The sequence below is a fragment of the Myotis brandtii genome, unplaced genomic scaffold (genome assembly GCF_000412655.1).
Source record: "Myotis brandtii unplaced genomic scaffold, ASM41265v1 scaffold125, whole genome shotgun sequence".
Lineage (NCBI taxonomy): Eukaryota > Metazoa > Chordata > Mammalia > Chiroptera > Vespertilionidae > Myotis > Myotis brandtii.
In genome coordinates this window covers 14626718-14640817 of record NW_005354385.1, presented here as the reverse complement: position 1 = coordinate 14640817, position 14100 = coordinate 14626718, and the positions used below count along the sequence as shown (strand labels likewise).

The 14100-nt window shown below is 34.3% G+C and overlaps 1 protein-coding gene across 7 annotated transcripts in view; it reads left to right on the top strand.

Moving 5' to 3' along the window:
* Window positions 1–14100, top strand: part of KCNH7 (potassium channel, voltage gated eag related subfamily H, member 7) — a 411835-nt gene that overhangs the window by 254957 nt on the left and 142778 nt on the right. For all 7 annotated transcript variants that reach the window (XM_014534137.1, XM_014534135.1, XM_014534136.1 and 4 more), the window contains exon 3: window positions 9661–9816. In XM_014534137.1, the coding sequence (XP_014389623.1) occupies window positions 9661–9816 (156 nt within the window). The remainder of the gene's footprint in view (window positions 1–9660; window positions 9817–14100) is intronic.

Below are 14100 nucleotides of genomic sequence, written 5' to 3'. Positions count from 1 at the left end.
ATCTCTGCTTTATTCATGTTTGTAAATCCTACAATTTTAGGTGCAGTACCTTGAAACACCAGAAATACCTAATATTAATGTTAAATTTTATTAATTTGAAATATGTTGTACTCATTCTAAGATATGCAATAAACTCACATTATTCATGACTTTAGTTCTGCTCCAAAGTTGCAAACATAGTGAGAGCAAACAATTTATTTTCAGTAATCATGAATACACCATGAACAGAGCAAACCACGCATATGGCCATGCACAGCCTTAGTTACCAATGACATCCACACAGTGGTGACTGGCCTCAGGATGCTAATAGACCTTGAGAGCAATGTGTGTCTACCATGGTGATGTGCAGATTCACTCATATTCTGAGTCAGTCCAGGCATTTCAGTGTTCACGCAGTTTTTCTGAATGAATGGCAGTTTAGTGGAGTGGCCTGGCTTGAGTTACATTTGAGGCTTGAAAACATGATTACGTCTTATGAAAAAAAAAATTTGAACCAAATATTTACTTGTGTGTAAAAACCACAAAGTATTTAAAAATGTCACAAACATACCCAAAAGTTCCTGATTAGAAATGTAGATTTGGCTTGCCTGGATACTGAGTATAGAGCTTCAAATTAGCCTCAGCTTGTTTTAACACTCATATATTCCTATACACTATTTCAAATTTAAAAACTCCCAAATTAAATAGAAATCAGGTCTGGGAATGGGGTAATGACTGGTATAATAGTACATGTTAAGATACAATCTGATATATAAGGCAGACAAGTGTAAGAATTTTTATTTATAATTTCAACCTCCAAATAATTTATTAGTGTTTTATCAAGTACAGAAAAATAGCTGAACTTGATATTTTCAATAATCAAGTTTGTAGTATAAAGAGAACCTCATATCTGAGCATAAATGTTAACGGAGAATGTGCCAGTGAAAAAAAGTAAGGTCAACAAATAATTATATGTTTACATGTGTCCAGAGATTTTTAATATGAAAGACTCCTGAGAAAACTGAAAATATTTCCTGGCAGATATCAGAGTTATCTCATGTAACTTAATGTACAGAATAGTAATGGATTATTGAATTAGGGCTTTTAGGTTCTAAAACCTGATCTCTATCAAATGGTATGAACTGGACCTAGGATGTGAAACACTCTATTGTGTTTTATTTAGTGATGGCCTTTCAACTTAGAGCTAGATTATAGCGAAACCATTACTGCAAGATATGTGATCAAATATGACAATGCTTTTTTAGTTGGGTTTCTGAGAGCTCAGATCAGAACCTGATACCAAGAAAAATAGATAGAGTGGGTGACACTGGCCTTTGCCATTCCCTCCCCACCCTGCTCCAGCCCTCTGTTCCTGGCAGTTCCTCCAACAAGCACCAAGGTGACCTGTGATGTTTACCGTCCTCCCCTGCAGATGGATGTCTTTGAAACAGGGAGGGAGCATAACACAATTCAGTGTTTTCGAATGACATTCCAAGAAGCTAGATGTAATCACAAATTTCTCTAAAGTAGGATTTCAGAGTCAAATAAATTTGGAAACTGCTGTATTCAACTAAGTGAATATTCTTGTGTTTTTAGAACTTCTCCAAACCTCTAATACAATAATACTCATTGTGCATCTCCTAGAGGAGGACGTTTCCCAAGCTGGGTTAATTAGAGAAAGCCTTTTCCAGTAACATCTATTCCATCTCACTGCTTCGGAAACGTTGATGTAGGAGACAGTAAAAGATGCAAAGGTCTGGGTTCAAATGCTCTTCTACTATTTACAGAAAAACTTCTCTAAGATAATTGCTCATGAGCAACATGTGGCACACAGAAAACATGCAGAAAATAGTAGCTATGATTTAATTATGTTGTTAACAGTAACAGTAAATTAAATGTATAAGGGTTAAGGGAGTAGCGTAGAGCACCTTTATTCTTAGACAGTCCAGAGCTGATAAAAAAGAGAGGAGATGGAAAGTGGTCATGAGGCATTATAGGACTGACTGGATTATAATGAAAGATGGGGCCTGGCCAGCATGGCTCAGTGGTTAAGCATCAACCTATGAACCAGGAGGTCAGGATTTGATTCGAGGTCAGGATTTGATTCCCGGTCAGGACACGTGCCCAGGTTGCAGGCTCAATCCCTGCTGGGGGCTTGCAGGAGGCAGCCAATTGATGGTTCTCTCTATCATTGATGTTTCTATCTCTGAAATCAATAAAATTATATTTACAAATAAATATATAAAATGTTGGGTAGGGCAGGCTGGGTAAGTGGATGGTGGCAGGAGAAGGGAATTCTGTCCAAGCAAGGAGCGCAGAAATATGCAAGACTAAAAGACACGGGAGGAGGGTTAGTTCTCAGGCCATTCCATATAAAGATAAAAATATGTAAAAGATAAAAATGCTTATAAAATATTGCTTATGAAAGATAACAAGAGATAAGCAAATACACCTAATTAAAAATTCATGGAATTCAGGGTTATTATAATGAAGGAATCGGAACCCAAGCATTCTGCCCCAAAGATGGGAAGGGAAAAAGTACCCAAAGATCAAGGGAAAGGAGAGACTGTGCATGGCTGATGTTTCATCTGCATAATAGAGCTGATAATGGTGTCATCATCAAATTTTATGAAGATGTAAATAATATTAAGGTACATAAAGCCATTAGAACAGTGGCTGGCACCCAACAAATGTTAGCTGTTATTAGCTCCCTTTTTGCTAAAATGTGCTTTCAAATACTGATTGTGGTCCTCCTAGAGTAAATCCAGAAATAAATATTGTTTCACACATTTCTACTATATGACAAATTCTACTGACTGTGGAGCTTGCCAAAAGCAGCTGAGTTCTGCTATCATAAAAGTTACCTAGTATATAGTACGCTTTTTAAAGGCAGAAAGATAGTCCAGAGGGACAGGAGAAATATAGCAAATAAACCAAAGGCCTTGTCATTTACAGGTAGACAAGACACTTTTAAGACACTAGCTGATAAAAGGAAATCCCCTCTACTATGGCCTCATCCTATTCAAATTGCCATTTGATAAACCTTCTCATCTAAAAACTAGGGGATAAGCTGATGAGTTCATCTCAGAAGCTCCATGGGATCTGAATGTCTCAATGTCATCATCAAATGTGTGAAGGAAGTTTAACCACCATTTCAAGTTGAGAAATTGATTTCCCCACCCCACCAAATCATATTAACGCTGATTTACTGCTCACTTTCTATACTCCAGGCTCCACGCTAAGTACTTTGCATGAATTATCTAATTTCACTTTCTCAACAACACTATCATGTGGGATACTCTCTTCCTTCTCTCATTTTATAGATGAGGAATCTGAGTCTTGGGGATGTTAAGCAATCTGCCCAAGATCGCTCAGAAAATAATAGCAGAGCCAGGTCTGTCCAACTAAACAGAGCTATGACTCACTGGCACTGCCTCACTATTTTCTAAATGTTTAAAATCATTTCATGTTAAAAGTAATTAAAATAAATCATTCGTGCTGTTGGAATCTGAGAGAGCGCTAATACTACCACACAGAACAAGAATCTGACAGCCAGATCTGTGTAAATTAGGTTAGTATTTTATTTTTCAAATAAATAATCTCCCCTGGAAATTTCAAAAGGGTACTCGTTGTCACGTGATATTCCAACAACTATCCCAACTATCTAAATATGTTCACAATTGTTATGATTAAATTATATTGGTGATTGTTACATTAAATCTATATATGTTGGTGATTATGGTGTTAAGGTTATTTCTTTAGACTTAATGTATTATCAGAAGCACAGCTCAGTCCTTTTGTTAATAATGCTTCTGGAGAAAATGTTTTTATTAATTCACATGAGTTTCTCTATATGGTTTGACTGGACTTTATCAGGCTTAAGCAGGAGACTGATGAAATAAGAGAAACGGGCAAGTATTAGGATACTTGTATCCCATAAGTAGTCAAGTTTGACCCAATCCACAAGGCCAAAGAGACTATATGTGCTCGATGGAGCTGCTACTCCATTTATTCTTGTTGATATGATATTGTATAAGGATTAATTAAGCCAGTCTTCTACATGTGCCTTCTGTCTCTTCAATCAAATAAATAGCTCCTGTATCTTTTGAACTTACTTCTTTTATTAAGATAACTCTAGTACCTAAAACCGCCCATGTCCTGTCTGTACACTAAAATACTTCTGAAGATACTCTCAAAGTTAAAACAATTCACTATATCCCAAGACCAAAAGACTGAATTCCAAGAACATAGAAAGCCATCAGGACGTGACATCCTACTGCTCAAGCCTTATCTATCACTCCCCAGCTCTACTAGATGGTCTGGTATACTATTAGTCTATCTGAATGAAGTTGCTTAATAAACTAACATAAAGTGTTTCATGTATCCATGTCTTTAGAGGGGCCAGAGCCTATCAATTCCCCTTTTCATTCCATCTAATAGCTCTCCTTTGTCAGCCCAAACTTTTCCTTACTCCTGGCACTCACTATCCTCTTTCTCTATATTCTTCCTAATATTCAATGATTTTTCTCACCTTTTAATCTACTATGTATTTCACTTATTTATTTGTCTCTCCCAACTCCACTAGATTGTAAACTACACAATGGCAAGGGTATGCATCTGTTTTGTTTACTGCTCAAAGGGAAGAGTCCTGGCCTTAAAAATAATAAATAAAATAAAGGGGAAAATTAATAAAATGCAGCTAGGAGTATACCACCAATTTATTAATAAAGAAGTACTTATTCAGATCACCCTGAGTTTGCTGGCTCCGTGGTGACAGTTAAAAATTAACATTCTAGACATTTCATTAAAATGAGCACTATTCTTCCTACCCATTCTTTCCCACTCTGAGAATGAGAACGTGTTAGAAGCTACTATTGTCTCCCACTCAGGAGACAATAGTGAAGTGAACGTGATTCTAAATAACATTAGTATCAAGGCAAATATAACTTTATAATTATTGGGTAATGTTATTGTAAATAAGCTTATTAATAAACATTAGTTTTATGTGAATGCAAGGTTCATTTTAACAAGGACTGAACTTGTTATTCTAGATTTTTTTTAGTTGGCTATTTATGCATTATTGAATGTGATTATTTTTTTCTTCATAGTTAGATTGGTGTTGGCTGAATTATATTTCCATATCTCTTGCTTCTAATTTTGTATTCAAGAAAAATATTTAGAATAACACTGTAGTGTAATTTTAAGATAATATTAAGATAATATTACTTTACAAAGTAATAGCTTAACAGAATTTAGAATTTGTAAAATTATGCAAGCTAAAATGTTTTTGCCCTATAAAATGTACTTGAGTCTCCTTTTCTAAATTACCTGTACTTCCTTTCAATATCTGTTTTCCAGAAGGCTATGAAAGATGGATGGAGATATTAAATCCAAAAACTAAAAGAGAAAAAAAAGGAAATACAAGTCTTCAGTTAACTTTAGAAGAAACATGGAGGAAACAATAGTAGTGGGCAGTAAATCCAAGATAATTATACTTATTTAATATGCTTTGGGGCTAATGCATATAAACTTTTTTAATAAAGCACTGTAATCTTATGATTTGTTTAGCCCTCGACAATAAATTTACAAGCATTAGTATTGAAAAAAATTATTTCCCCCTCTTAACTACTGAAAACAAAATTACTCTGCTTTCTTATAAAACTGTTAGATTTCTATCCTCATATCCTTTATTGATTTCTCACAAATCTGTGCTTTATGTTTTTTGTACAGTCAGCAGTATGCTCAAATGTAAAAATTTTAAACTAAGTAACAAATCTGCAAATTCACGATACTCTAAATGATCCAAGATATGTCATTTTAAGTGATAAAATCAGTATGTATTTTGGTTCATTAGCAAAATACATAATGGCTATTTCTAGCATCTCCATAGACTCTGTTTAACCAATTTGTAGTGTGATGCCTGGCCTGAAGCACTTCTATTTTTAGTTCTAATGGAACAGTCTTAAATTGCGTATTTTCTGTTTACTAACGTTATCCTGCTTGTTACCATGGTAACTGTGACAAGTGTTCTAGCTCACTATTTTATTAAATAAATTAAAGATGTAGCTGAAGACTGTGAGGGTTCAGCATGTCATTCTTAAAACACACTTTCCCACATCAGTAAAACCATGGTCACACTTGTAGAAAATATGAAAATAATTATAAATAAAGTCTTATACATTACAGATTTGGGATGCTGTCCACATTTCAAATCTGAATCATCACTAGCGCTTAGGCTTCTCCAACTTACAAAGTCCATGTTCTGAAAGTGTTATTGTAAATGAGTTCCTTGGAAATTAGAATATGTTCGCCCATAGAAATAATTTCATAAATAATAGTTAGATCTCCAGGCCCACCCTCAAAAGCCTGTGATGTCTCAGGCTATAGCAATATTAGCAGTAACTTCTGTTCTCAGCTCTGGCAGCAGGAGCCATGTTATAGGGGTGAGGAGAAAGGAAGGAGTTTTCTCACACTCATGTTGTTTTCAACAAAGTGTAGATGGGGCCCAGTTTTGGAATATTCGCATCCACTGGTCTTCCCGGATGTTGGGGCCCCCAACTAAATCCTGCTATTTGCCTTTGCCCATGTCTTCAGCATCTTGTGTCCTTTTGTTTTCCTGCATCTCCCTCTCCAATGGGTGCTGGACCCACCTTGCTGCCAACCTGCTCCTAATTCTAACGTGAACCATCACTGTCCTGAAGAGTCAAGGCAGTCTCAACCAGTTGTTTAAAAAGAAAGCCATTGGGCTGTGCATTATCTCTGCAGGTTTAGTGACTTCTGTCATATGTCCCAGCTGCCCTAGGAACCCAGATAAAGGGTCCACCCTTAGTGTGAGTGGTTCAGGCGAGAGGTATATGAGTGGGGTCCTGGCAGGACAAAAATGGCGTTCAACAGAGGCAAGTTTAGAATATTTGCAGAGGTGTGAACAGGGTTACAAGAGAAACTGGGGAACTTCCAAACACCCAAAACCTAACATCAGCCAGGAACCATTACCACTCTTGGAAGAGGCTGGCCTTTAGGACCTGTGGCCCTGGCAAGGCTGGGGGCACTGTTAGTTTCACCTTCCCACCCTCCTACCTCTTGCCAATGCCACCCATTAGCCAAATTCACCCAGAACTCAGGGTCCTGCAGGTTGAGGAAGTCAGCTGCTTTGAGGCCTGGAGTAACACATAAAAAAGCAGAGGATGAATGGGGAGAAGAAACTGCCGTTTGTGACAACATGGATGGAATATCATGCTAAGGGAACTAAGTCAAACAGAAAAAGTCAAGAACCATTTGATTTCACTCATGTGGGATGTAAAACTGAAAGCAACAAATAAACAAACAAGCAAACAAAAACACATAGACACAGACAACAGTATGAGAGTTACCAGAGAGTCTGGTGGTAGTAAAAATAAAAAATAAATTTAAAAAATAGGACACATATGTAATACCCTTTGTAATACTTTAAGCAATAATAATAAAAAAATAAAATAAAATAAAAAACATATGCAAAGAAAAAAAAGATAAAGGGGATCAAATATGTGATGACAGAAAAGACTTGACTTTGGGTGGTAAACACAATGCAATATACAGATGGTATATTATAGAATTGTACACTTGAAACCTATATCAGTTTATTAACCAATGCCACCGCAAATGAATCGAATTAAAAGTGTGAAAAAAAATAAAGGCAATCAAAATATACACTATTACTTGAATGAGAACTTTTTCTGAAGTTTTTGCATTTTAAACATACAATACTTTTGAACCCAAACCCTAACCTGTGAGATTTCTGTCACCATGACTAAAAAAATTATTCAAGACCTTGAGGGCATTATGTTAAGTGAAATAAGTCAGACAAAGACAAAGACCATATGATCTCACATGTGGACTCAAAGAAACAAAATAAACAACCAGTAACAACAACAACCAATAAAAAGCTCATAGACACAGAGAACAGATTGGTGTTTGCCAGGGAAGGGGGTGCAAGGGATAAACAAATAGGAAAAGGGGGTCAAAAGGTACAAACTTCCAGCTATAAAAGAAATAAATAATGGGATGTAATATACAGCATGGTAACTATATACTGTAGTTAATAATATACTATATTGCAAATCTAAACGTTGCTAAGAGAGCAGATCTTAAAAGTCCTCATTAAAAGAACAAAAAGAAAAGATATAACTATTTGGTGACAGATGTTAACTAGATGGTGGAGATCATTTCACAACGTATACAGATATTGAATAATTATGTTATACACCTGAAACCAATATGTATAATGTTATACTTTAATTATACCTCAATAAAAATATTTAGATGATACAATTATGAGGAACCTGCTTTGAGGTTATACTCAGTTTGAAAAGTCAGACTCAAGAAGACAGTCAGAATTCAATTGATTTAAAGCAAGTCAATTTCTTGGCTATATTCTCTAAATCGTGAATCTTGGGTTTTCTCTTCAAGGATGGGTGGTACTAGTTGATTGTAAACTGAGTCATCCCTTTGGTAATTTCTGGATAATTCTAATAAAATATATCTAATTACCCCTATAATTGTTTTTATCAAAGAATTTCAACTTTTTGGTTGAAGGGATCAAATTAAAACAATAATATAGACAAAATTTTGTCCCTATTTGTTGACAGGTTACAAACCAAATAAAATTATTATAATTAGGGCATTGGAAATTTTGCACAAAAAAAGAAACAATTATTGGAACATATGTGAGAGTCAATAATCTACTGGATTATTCCCAAGAAAGTAAATGAGAAAAAGGAAATAATTCCTTTAATGCTAAAATCAGAATGGCACAAAAGGAGTTATCTTTATTGTTTATACACATATTTTATATATAAATTCAGATTTAAGCAAAATATATAAGGAAAGGCTAGGAATTTTTTCTAGAAAGTTGAAAAATATGTCTTTTTCCATATACTAATTTTTATAGTCTGTCTGACTTATTGGGGGTGAAACAAATGAGCATTCATATTCTGTTATTCCATAACATAATACCTGAATTTGCCTGTGAATACTTTCTGACACATTTTGTGCGTATTTTAAGTAAGTATATATTTAATAAAATATGAAATAAAAAATCAAGTATTTTTTTAAGAAGTGCAAATTGATAGTTGCAAAATAGTCATGGAAATGTAAAGTACAGCCTAGGAAATATAGTTACTAAAATTATAAGTATGTATAGTGCCAGGTGGGTTCTAGACTTATTGGGGGGTTATTATGTAAATTATATAATTGTCTAACCACTATGTTGTACACCTGAAACTAATATAAAATAATATTGAATATAAACTGTAATTGAAAAATATACCAATTGTAAATAACATGCATGTACCATTTATATAATCTTTTAAAATAGAAAATAATGCAGTTTTTTATGGAATGATACTTAGTATTTAGTTATAATAAAAATTGGGGGTGGGGGGAAATGTATATGAGGTTAGTGTACCAGCTACCCTGGGGAAGGAAAGAACCAAGGTTGTTCAGATCCATGATGTGGCTTAACATATAACTGCATTATTTATTGCAATAAAAGCATGTGCAATAAGAAAAAAATCAAAGATTTTTTATTTAATTTCAATTATCATGTAAGAGAAAATTTTATATGGTTTTATTAAAATTTTAATATGACGATACTTCAAAATGTTGGCATATTTTTAACCTAACACTCGTCTTTCATTTCCTCAGGGTCCACTTTCATTTGTAACACACACATAATTCCAGTGAAAAATCAAGAGGGTGTGGCTATGATGTTCATCATTAACTTTGAATATGTGACAGATGAGGAAAATGCTGCTTCCCCAGAGAGGGTAAACCCAATATTACCAGTCAAAACTATCAACCGTAAGTAAAACTAATGTGTACATAATGTTCTTGTTATTCTGCTGTTATAAATATTTTAATACATTCTTCATTTACTATTTCAGTTCTCAAAATAAGTTTACTTTTTAAGTAAAATAACTTTCTATTTTAAAAAGCCATAGCTGAAATTTTACTTTGGAGCCTTACAGAATCAATCAGCTGCTTTCAAAGCCATTTGACTTGTATATACCATGGTAAATTCAACCAGTCCCCTACTGAGGGACATTTAGGTTGTTGCAAACTTTGGCTACTACAATTAATGCCAGAATGAATTGTGCATATATATTTTCATATGTGTATGTGTAGATTTTTGGATGAAGCATCTTTAGGTTAGGTTTTATATGTGGGATTCCTGGGTCAAAGTGTAGATGCATACGTAATCTTTTTAGATACTGCCAAACTCCCCTCCTTATGGTTTCACCCATTTTGCACTATTACAAGCAGTATGGTAGACATTTTCCCCAAAGCAATACTAACAGAGTGAGTCAGCCTTCTTGATTTTTGTCATTATGCTAGGTGAGTAGTATCTCAATTAGTTTAGTTTACATTTCTGTTATTATGAGTGATGCTCATATATTTAAGCACTACATTTTTCCTGTCAACTATTTCTTACATACATTATTACTTTTTTTTGTTCTTTCAAATTTTAGAATCAGTTACAAATCACTTCTGCAGCAAATACATTGTTTTTATCTTCTTTTCCTGATTTTTGTCATGCAAAAGCATTTTTTTTTTTGTTAATTTGACTAAATTTATCAACCTTTTTCCTTGTTGATTCTGAATTCTTAAGTCATAGTAGAAAAGCTTTAACCATTTTAAGGTTGTAAGTAAATTTATTCTTAATCTAGAACTTGTATGGTTTTATATTTTAGGATCTCTGGTACACTTAAGTTTAGCTCGTTTTATAGTGCATGGTATCAATTTAATTTATCATTTTATCAATGGCTGTACTTTTTTATTGATTAGAAAATCTTTTTACCAGGAATTTCAAATGCCACCTTTATCACATACTAAACTTCCTGTGTACTTTCATCTACTTCTCAACTTTATTCTTTTCTGTTGGTCTATTTATCCTTCAGAATAACACATTTTTAAATATCTGACATGAAACGCTCTTTTTGATATTAATTTTTAGGGGTTTGGAGTTATTTCTTGCTTAACACTGTAGATGAACTTTAGAAACAATATATCTAGATAGAAAAAAATCCTTTTGATATTTTTATTAAATTCACATTACCTTTATAAATTAATTTGAAGGAAGTTAAAATCTTTATAATATTGAGTCATTCTATGCAAAATTGTGTGTTTTATGTATATTCATTTTAAGTCTAATTTTTGTGTTTTTTAGGAGTGCTTTAAAAAATTTCCTCATTGTTTTGTTTGCTACTTGACATTTAACTATTTTGTTGCAGCTATTATAAATAGAATCTTCTCTTTCATATTTTTAAGGCTACGGATTTTTTGAGTAGGTTCATTTTATATTCTACTCTCTTAGTGACGTGTCTTAGTTTGCAAGTGGCTTATCCATTGACTCTCAGAGATTGCTTTACCTTTTCAACTCTTATGCATCTAATACTGTAGTTTCTCTTTTCTAATTGCACTGGCTATTCCCTCTGACATATCATTAAAAAGAAGTTGTCGGTGAGCATCTTGCCTAATTCCTAAATTTGTGTGCACGTCATCAGTGTTCCCAATTAATTGAAATGATGGCATGTGGACTAAGTTGTATGTGTTTTATAATTTTAAGATAGTCTCCACTGACATATTTATTAAGAATGGGTGCTGAAACTTGTAACTTGCCTTTCAGGATCTGTCGAAATGAGTGCACTATTCTTTTCTTATTTTTATGGTAAATTTTATGAATGAAGTTTATTAATGTGAAATCATACTTGTATCTCTAAAAGGAACCACATTTGGACATGATGAATTTATTTGTAATATGCTGTTGAATAACTTCATCTAAAATGAATTTAGAATTATTGCATTGATATTCATTAGGGATTCTGTAATATTTCGTGTGTATGTGCAATTTCATAGATATTTATATCAATGTTATAATTCCTTAAAAATAATCTGGAGTTTCTTCTCTTATTTTTTATGCTACAGAACTCTTTAAATAGTTTGGGTATTATCTAGTTTCAAAAGTTAATTTTGATTCTTCTGTGAAATGATCTAGGCCCAGTACTTATCAGTGTAGTAGCTTTTGAACAAGTTTATTGTTTTTGCTTTTGGGTTTTTTTTTCCTCCAGAGATTGGTCTAGTCAAATTATTCAGCTCAACCAGTATTAATTTTGTTAAATATTATTTTCTAGAAATTATTCATGTAGACTTTAAAATTTTATTTTAATAGAATTATTCAAAGTAGTCTTTTCTGATATGCTTAAGTATTTTCTTTGTTTCTACAGTTATTTCCTTTGTGACAGTTCTCCGTTTTTTTGTTTGTTTCCTCCATCTAAATTTTTTATTAATACTTTTCTTTCCAAAGAACTAATCTTTATTGGTTTATTTTTTAAAATATTTTTATTGATTTCAGAGAGTAAGGGAGAGGGAGAAATAGAAACATCAATGATGAGAGAGAATCATTGATTAGCTGCCTCCTGCTGGCCTCATACTGGGGATGGAGCCCCCAATCCAGGCATGTGCCCTGACCTGGAATCGATCTATGACCTCCTAGTTCATAGGTCGATGCTCATCCACTGATTTATTGGTTTATTGGCTGGGCCTTATCGGTTTATTAATTATTAATTTTCTTTTTATATCAGTAAAGGGACCTTATATTCAGCTGCCTCCTTGTTTCCCTCTCCCCAAGGGACAATTCCACCTTTGAAGTTTCTCCCACCTCTCCAAGAAGTAACGCTTTTCTGAGACTACTCTCTGGGGCAGGGGCCCTCAAACTTTTTAAACAGGGGGCCAGTTCACTGTCCCTCAGACCGTTGGAGGGCCGGACTATAGTTTTAAAAAAAACTATGAACAAATTCCTATGCACACAGGGGCGACAAAAACACCCCGGGCCAGACTATAGTTTAAAAAAAACACTATGAACAAAGTCCTATGCACACAGCGGCGACAAAAACACCCGGGGGGCCAGATAAATGTTTTCGGCGGGCTGCATGTGGCCTGCAGGCCGTAGTTTGAGGACCCCTGCTGGGGTCTTGTGCACTTTCCAAGCCACTTTCCACTGTCTCTCTAGTAACCAGCGCTCTGTACATCCGGGTCACTAGCGTGCTTACAGCACTTCTTACTCAGGGCAGCCCTCTTCTGAGAGTAAACCTATCGATATGTCTTCCACCACTACAAGGAGACTTGAGTATTCCCCTTTCCACTTATTTTCTGCCCAACGCTATGGCAGTGTGCTCTCCTGAGCCAGTTCTGCTGGTTTCGAACATTTATTTCCCTGCTTACATGTAAATTAAAGTTTGTAATGTCTCTTTCTCTAATTATTCTTTAGGCATAGTTTATGGGTATTTTTATTTGACTCCCCATTGACCTTTATGATTTTTAGGAGGATCCCTGAGAAAATTGGCATTTAGGTATCTGTCATTGTCTGTGGGAAGATGAAAGCCTTATTGCAAAACTTAATATTTTTAAAAATCTGTTATACTTTATATAAATTCAGATAACACAGTATATATAAAAATTAAAAACCACATTTTCAAAAGTCATTGTTGTAAACCTAAGTATAATGCTAGATCACATGTACATCAACTGAGAATTTTTACAATACCACTTACTTTCTTAGTTATATCTAAGTGACAGTACAATATTCTGTTAGAGCAATGTTGGGAAAAATATTTTAATATAATATGATTCTAATATTCTGAATATTTTACTCTGAACAATATTACTCTTAGGGAAAATTTTTTATCAAAATCATCAATTTGCCCTAACTGGTTTGGCTCAGTGGATAGAGCGTCGGCCTGCGGACTGAAGGGTCCCAGGTTCGATTCCGGTCAAGGGCATGTACCTTGGTTGCGGGCACATCCCCAGTAGGAGGTGTGCAGGAGGCAGCTGATCGATGTTTCTCTCTCATCAATGTTTCTAACTCTCTATCCCTCTCCCTTCCTCTCTGTAAAAAATCAATAAAAAATATTTAAAAAATCATCAATTTGTCAATTTCCCAAGTGATGTATTTAGAAATGAAATTAAAGTACCATAAAAAAAAACATTGTGATACCAAAGTCTTATTCTTTTAAGCTGATGACTATTTTGATTTCTTTATTTTCTCACTAACAAATTCAGTCATCATTGAATGATTCCTGAGAGTAC